The following is a 7,780-nucleotide window of genomic DNA, read 5'->3' on the forward strand; positions in this document are numbered from 1 at the left end:
TTTGTACTTTGAAGTTTCACCACATGAACGGTGCTCTTTCTCTTAACACTCTAACACCTATGTGCTCCCATTCTTGTCGACCGATCCACAGTTCTTGAGCAGACTCTAAACAGCTTAGGATCGCTGCACCTTTCCAGGCTGTCATGCCTGGGTCCATTTCTTTCGGCTGTGTTATTATGTCCAGTTGCTCTGCAACAATTTAGGGAATTACTTTTTAATGCATCTCTCTAGCAACAATCTTAATAGACTATTTTACTTTACAAAAATAACCAGAATATGTCTATCCAGGTTTATAAACATTTTTTTATAATATGCATCCGAAGAAATAAATTTGTTGAATAATTCTCCGTTCTTAATTCTTAATGAACCTACCAGCTCTGTACATGTAGGGTATCTGAAGGGATATTCGATTATGGAGCCACATCCCAATGCCCTGGAACTTCATCCCCGATCCCACAACTAGCACGCAACTGTACATCTTCCTCTTCAAGTCTTCGGTAGCTGCGAAGAAGTTACATTAATGTATAGCGAACGGTAGACTGAGGATCTTTATGCAAAATAAAATACATACGACAGCGATCGATGCTCTGCAGCACAGCATGATCAAGACCGAGTAATTGTTGCGGTCCAACCACGAAATCTCTCGGAGCATCTAAATCGCGATTGGACAAAGTAATCGGAGCAGAGTCCACAGCGTCCACAACCACCTCTTCTTCGCCAACAGCAGTCGGAACAGTTGCTTCCTCTTGCAACTCAGAAGTTTGTTCTAAATTCTCTTTGATACCCCTCCTGCTAGTCTCTCTTAAATAATTCTCATCGTGTGGATCCTCTGGATCGCCCATCGATCTCTTCTGTATATGCACGTTGTGCGTTCCGGTGACTTTGAACAATTCCGGTTGGAACAAACTGAGAGGTGCAACCAGACACTCGTCGCCTACTTGTAGAGTATACTTCTCCGTCTGCTCTTTAGGTTTTCGAACGACGAACGTCTTCTCTTGCGAGCCGCACACGTTTAGGTCAACGTGGCAGAAGTCTTTTTTCAGTTGGTTTAGAAGCAGGGCGTCTAGTTTGTTCGCAGGATCGCATGTTTTGTAAGGGAACGCACATTTCTGCAGTAGCCAGAAGAATGTTTGCGTTATGTCCCCGCCCCCGTAGTCCATGCGGACTCTTGTGTTTCTATGGGAAATTCCATCTTCTACGCAGGAGACGGAAGTCTTCTGGTCACCCACGTCCACGACACAGGCGTAGCCTAATCCCGCGCCGAATGTGGCTGCTACGTGATCCTTGAAAGGAAGAAATTAGGTTGTAGCAAGGGTATTCTGGTTTTTGCACGATTTTTTATGGGGTAGACTCGTTTCTCCAGGATTGCGAGGGTACGGGATTCGCCTTCTCAGTTCTCGATAATGCAAAGATGGGGGTTTTCAGTAGCCAAAAACGCTAGATGAAAGATCAATCCTGTAATCGCCCCCAAATTTCCTATTTTTACGTTTACGAGACGTAACTACTGAAAAACTCCATCTTTGCATTATTGAGAAATGAGAAGGTGCATGCTTGCAATCCTGGAAACGAGACTAGCTCCTTAAGAATTTGTAAGAAGACCTGTAGCAAAAAGCACGCTCCGAATCCAATCTCACACAGCATTAAAGTCGTCAACTCCTTCAGATACTGTCTGTTATAGATATCTGGAATAATTAGAACAGCTCTGTAATGTTTCAAGTCTCTCAGAGGGATGTCCATCTTATCGGTGAGCACGTATTCCCAAATTGTCTTCAGATCAGCCATAATAGCCCGTAGACTTCCGCCAGGGCCAGAATGAACATTCAATTCTCCTCTTCTGTATGGGAAATGTACGTTGAAGTTATCCTCAGGATTTAAGGATAGTATATCGTCTCCAACCACCACGTCTTTGTTCGTTTTAATCCACTCCACGCTGCACGGGGAGGATACTTCTGGGTTGGATCTACGGTTGAAAGCAGCTATTTGTTGCGGAGGTGTGGCGTATCTCCTTCGTCCGTCGGACTGAAGGCAAGACTGCAGGGTATGCGAGACTTGTAGACGAGACTCTTCCATCGCCTGGGTCAACTCTTTGGTCTACTAAAGGCGTAAAGAGTTAATACATTTTTCTGATCAGTCTTTTATGGGGAACTTACTCGTGGGATTGCAGGTGGCAGTAGACTGTCCTTGAACTCCAAACCGGCTGGTAGCCTTCTTCTAGCGACAGCGTTTAGTATGGTACATGGATTCAGATCTGAGGCTCTACCCATTCTGAGGTACATGGAGCCGGGGTGAATTATAACGATTGTCTGTGCTTGTATTTGCTGGGAAACCGATAAAGAGTTTAATCACACGTTCAAACACAAGTTTAAACACAAATTGAAAGAATGTAGTTTATTACCTCTGCACAGGACTCCTGGAAAACCGGCATGATTAATTATGCGAATGCCTCGATCTGTAGCTAAGGGATTACGTACGTGTCTCATTGAACAAATTCGCGAATTATGAAATTACTACATTGGTGAATTACTACAGAAATTCACGACTACGTTATTCGTGTTTTTTAGTACGGTTGTGGTTGTGATAAATAATGGAATAGACACGTGGCGCCATCTTGTTGGGGAACGCTAAACTTTTTGGTTGGGTACGTGTGCGTTTTTACCCTAGGGGGTAAATGGGAAGGGACTAAATTGGTTGTATAGGCGCGCGGGAAAATTAAATCAACCTAATAATTACAAGTCTATTTATTTTAATTTAGGATGTAGTGTGATTTTTAAGAAGGGGGACCCACATAAAATATTATTTTCGGTGGTAGTAGACTTTGTAGATCTGAAATGTATTAAAATTTGACTAAATTCTGTCGAAGAATATATTCTGGCATTTTTTGAACATTTTCAGAAGCCATATGCATAAAGATCCGCAGTCTATCCATTAGCATTGCTTCTCGAAGTATTTGTGTTAATTTGACAAGACTGAAAACTTAAAAAAGAAGAAATATAATAAAATGATAAAGCGCACAATATATTATCGGAACTAGAAAAATGGCGCCTCCACTCAGTAGACAAAGTAGTTCATCCACAAGTTTCCCACATTCAACACCAGAGAGCCTGTAAACCAAATTCCAGCAAAATAGCTAATCGAAAATTTTCATCGATAAGAAATCGGAGGATCCCAACTGATCCCAACCTGTCCCAACCGCAGGATCAATGATTTCAGCTTTCAAAAATCGTGCTATCACTCTGAAACCCTATCTGTAACAACTACCCCATAAGCAAATAATATAATGTCTCATTACATACTCGATAAAAACTGTCTGAAGAAGCAGATTTTCTTCAAATTCGGATAGTCCAATTTTCTACGTGCATGCTCGACGATATAATGATTTCAATACATAGATTCCTGATACACGAAAGTGTCGAGGTACATAATGGTGTACGAATGCAACAGTAAACAACATTTGATGCGGAATAGAGAGGGGGGCCGTCGTGTTGAAGGGTTCCACGGTAAAGGGAACCGTTCAGCAGTGCAACGACACGCTCCTGCGAGTTATGATCGAGAGAGGAGTCCAATTTTGCTGGATCACTCGTTCCGAGGGAATTCACCGAATTAGATCAGCGACTGTCTCGCTCGTTAAACGGATCAACAAACGACTCGGTCGCTGAACGATCGTTTAACCCACTTGTTGCGAACGACGGAAAACGAAGTTTTCGTTGATTCGTATGCACCAGCGGCCGAGGTAGGATCAACGATCTACGCGATGGAGACATGCTCGCGTGGCCACTGAATCATTTTCCGCGATAATAACGGCCAACGATAAAACCGATAAGTGCAGATTGTCCAGACCAAGGAATTTTTTCTGCGAAAACAGTAGGTCAGATATGACGTGTCGCTGTAACTTTTTCGCCTGTCCGCGCCACTAGCAGCATTGTTTTTGTTACCGGACGTCGTGCAGTACAACCTAGACCAGGTAAGAGACAGCGCAACCGTTTCCCAACGTTGTGTTAACGCGTTGACCGCCGGTCACCGGTGGGCGGCATTTTCTGGGAGGGGGCACGGCTGACCGACGGCCTTGTAATGAATATTATCTTTCGTTCTTGTTCACTGAAAAATTGATTTCGGGCTTCTAAATTGTTGGGAAGACTAGTCAGTCTCAAAAGAAATTATTAGTCCACGTTATTCGAGACTTCAAAATCTATTACATAGCCCGTTTGGACTCGGAGCAATTTGAATTCCAGAATCATATCTTTCAATCTAGAGGATTTTGATTGCATATAATCTTTTTTACACTGTCCACATTTTCAGATTTTTAGCAATTTCTAGACTGCAGAAGAATCGAATAATTTCAAAACTGTTTCAAATAATAATATGACAATTTTGCCGTGAGTCCCAGAGTCACCATATTCGAGTGCAAAGGATTAAGATCTTTAATCGTTATTAAAAATTTTGTTTTCGAAACGCATGGAACAATTTCTTAACGATGTCTGTTATTTTATAGATTACGAACGTCGAGTCGATGTATTGGAGAAACGTAAACCGAGAGGTCGAGGATCGTTGAACCAGCGATCGAGCGACCGATCGCAATGAAATTTGTAACTGTGAGAAACTGCAATGCGATACGGACAATCTGTTAAACCGGTATCACCTGTCTGTGGTTTCGTGTACTGTCACGAGACCGTTGCATTCGTTCCGTTATCGTTATCGTTATCGTCGCACCGAGCACACAGACTCTCGGTTATCGTTTGCCCAACATGTTTCTCACCTGTAATAAAATACAGGTTCGTCATACGATTTCCAAAATTATTCACGTACGGACAATACCTTTCGCAGAGACATGCCGCTATTCAAAGCGCGAGCCGCTCAGAGATCGCCGACTTCGGAAAAATTAAATGGTGGCAGCCATAATGGCAATAATAATCACTGCCAGCAGAATGGTAATGAAGGAGAGCAGACGCCATTGGATGCTGGGACACGTGCGGCCCAGAAAAATAATGCGGACGCGCAGGAACAACGTCGCTCGTCCAGGGTCTCCAGACCCCCTCTGGTCTTTCATTGTCAACTGGCGCATGGCAGTCCCACTGGACTGATATCGGGCTTCAGCAATGTTCGGGAGCTCTATCAGAAGATAGCAGAATGCTACGACCTACCTGTAGAAGAAGTGAGTGACCAATAATCGGGTAAAATGGTCCCGATCACAGTAAACACCGACGAGACTTTCTTAATTCCTGATTAAAATGATACCCAACACGATATCGTTCTATTCACGATTACTCGTCTAATATACGATAGTTTTATAAAAGCTCTAGATTGGGTACAACGTAAACAACTCGAGTGTGTTTACACTGGATTCCTGGATCACATTATTTCGGATTGAGATCCGTGACACGCATAGTTGAACGTTTCAACGTGCTCCACGGGTAGTGCGTTGGTTCCGGATACAGGAAACATCGGTTACGGGCCGCGGCCTCACGTCACCACACACATCCTCTTCGAGAGAGAGACACGTAATAACTGGTTGTAAATGTTGCGGACACGTTTCCTATGCCGATAGCCACCGGCCATTTAAATAAGGACCGAATCGAACCACTTGTTGCCTCGCTTGCGATCAGGGCCTCCGCTATATTTTGCGGGGTCCTGTGCAAATAGCTGTCGATCCCAGACAGAGAGGTATAGACAAAATATCAATTCAATTCACCGGCCCTGCTTACGATAGTCGCCGGTGAAAGTTGACGCACCGCTAATGATACAACCGCTTGATAACGAGCGAGATGCTTTTCTATTTGCAACCTGGTGCATTTAATAGAGCGGGCCCAATTAGCGATACACACTCGGAGACGAATGTATTGGCTGTATCAAATTAGCTTTGAATTATGTTGAAAATATTAAGCCTTAACTGGAGCAAAGAATGGATGCAGACACAAATTGATCGGAAATAAGTAAATTGGGAAATAAGCTGGGGGAAATTAATCTATAAAGATTTTCATGGACCCAACCATAGGGATCGCATGGAGTGTCTTAGTTCCGGCCATGCGTGTTAGCGTTTATTAAAAAAATATAGCGTGACAATTAAGCTGGATGCTGGTCCGTTTAATTTTCCGTGTAACGCGTTCACCCGTTCGCTAATCATTATGCTCCAACATGAACCTTCACTTTTTAGTCCTAACGACTTCCTCCTCTTCCAGATACTGTTCTGTACGCTGAACACGCACAAGATAGAGATGACCGAGCTGTTAGGCGGCCAGATAGGGGTGGGTGACTTCATATTCGCTCATAGGAAAGGTGAGTTGCTATTAATCTGTTCATCTTGAGATCTTGGATCCATCAGATCGAAAGGAACCTTCTATGAATCTTTAAATCTCTTCAGGGCGTCCCAAGGAAATCGAACTGGTGAAATCGGACGACGCTCTAGGGCTAACGATAACCGACAACGGCTCTGGTTATGCGTTTATCAAACGCATCAAAGAAGGCTCTGTAATCGACAGGATAAAGGTGATAGAGGTCGGGGATCACATAGAGAAGATTGATTCGAATAGCCTGATCGGTAAACGCCACTTCGAGGTAGCTAGGATGCTAAAAGACATTCCTAAAGGCTCGTCATTCACTCTGAGGCTGGTGGAGCCATTGAAGAATGGTTTTGGCAGCATCGGTCCAAGGGGAGACCTTAAAAGGGGGAAGAAAGCGGGTTACGGTTCTGGAAAGGAGACTCTGAGGTTCAAGGCCGACGGCAGTGCCCAGATTGTGGAAACAGTAACTATCTCTTCAATTAAAAAATCCATTAATCCATCAATAAGAATTGTTTGGATGAAACTGCTACAATGAACAGAAGCCAAACAAACATTTCTTTCTTACTTTAATCATTTTGATAAGCTGGAACTAGTAAACTGTAGCTCTTCAATTCTTATCTATCAATTATTCTACTCATTTCTGCCACAAATAATTGAAGACTATTTCGCAGGTGGACGATGCAGCGACAGTGGGGATCGAGAAGATCAACGTGATCTTAGAGAGCTTCATGGGGATATATGACACTGAATTAGGCATGTGTTTTTATAACAGAAATGATTTATGACTCGTCCTAGTATATCGTTGAATAAGTCTCTTCATTTTGTAATGTTGCATATGTTTTTTAAACAGCTACACAAATCTGGGAGCTGTCGGAGGGCAAAGGCAACAGCATCGATTTTGCCGAGGCCATAGACAATTCCGATTTAGAGGCCTTTGGGTTCACAGACGACTTTGTGATTGAATTATGGGGCGCAGTTACAGATGCCAGAGCTGGAAGACATCGATGATGAAAACGACTAATTAAATTATGGCTACACATCATTTTTAAACGCCATGGATTTGTACATTTGTTAAATGCTCGCCTGCGAAGTGATTCGCGGTGGCCTTCGTCGTAGTTTCTCAATGGCGACGCGTTCAACTTCGAATTTTTGGTTATTTTGTATTTTTGATTCTCGACCCCACTTTTTAAGGTTCTAAATAACAAATAATAGAAACTTCGAAAAATGGGGCTACGAGCCAGAAAAGAAATTGGGAAACTATGACCCACATAGAGATAATGAACAGAGTAATTATATATATATATGTAATATAAATTATTTCATTGTGGACCTAAAGTGCAATTAGAACAAACTCAGCATAGAGACACACAAGTCTCGGGATTGATCAAATGATAAGAAATAAACAATCTGGACAGCTCTCTGTTTGAATCTCTTTCACTTCCCTCCTGACAATTGATTTCTCATGTTCCCGGTCCTTGAGATATGTTTTTGTGCAATTTCGTTCT

At 42.8% G+C, this 7,780-nt stretch overlaps 2 protein-coding genes across 3 annotated transcripts; one reads left to right on the forward strand and one right to left on the reverse strand.

The window, feature by feature from the left end:
* Positions 1–16: 16 nt before the first annotated feature.
* Arp8 (Actin-related protein 8) lies at positions 17–3,557 on the reverse strand. 2 transcript variants are annotated; one of them, XM_076444068.1, is made up of 6 exons: positions 2,396–3,557; positions 2,151–2,318; positions 1,600–2,091; positions 572–1,283; positions 373–501; positions 17–189 (listed from the first exon to the last, which is right to left on the reverse strand). In XM_076444068.1, exons 1-6 carry the CDS (start codon positions 2,423–2,425, stop codon positions 17–19), a joined length of 1,704 nt encoding a protein of 567 aa, XP_076300183.1. In that variant the 5' UTR covers positions 2,426–3,557. The 2 variants fall into 2 exon arrangements, with proteins under 2 accessions (XP_076300183.1, XP_076300184.1); XM_076444069.1 differs by lacking the exon at positions 2,396–3,557 and having other exon boundaries at positions 1,600–2,094; positions 2,151–2,292.
* Kermit (PDZ domain-containing protein GIPC-like protein kermit) lies at positions 3,487–7,699 on the forward strand. Its single transcript, XM_076444078.1, has 6 exons — positions 3,487–3,961; positions 4,822–5,149; positions 6,174–6,270; positions 6,356–6,738; positions 6,947–7,028; positions 7,126–7,699. The coding sequence occupies exons 2-6, from the start codon at positions 4,826–4,828 to the stop codon at positions 7,281–7,283; spliced, it is 1,044 nt and encodes a 347-aa protein (XP_076300193.1). The 5' UTR covers positions 3,487–3,961; positions 4,822–4,825; the 3' UTR covers positions 7,284–7,699.
* The last annotated feature ends 81 nt before the right edge of the window (positions 7,700–7,780 follow it).

This window comes from Lasioglossum baleicum, chromosome 20 (genome assembly GCF_051020765.1).
Source record: "Lasioglossum baleicum chromosome 20, iyLasBale1, whole genome shotgun sequence".
NCBI classification, from domain to species: domain Eukaryota; kingdom Metazoa; phylum Arthropoda; class Insecta; order Hymenoptera; family Halictidae; genus Lasioglossum; species Lasioglossum baleicum.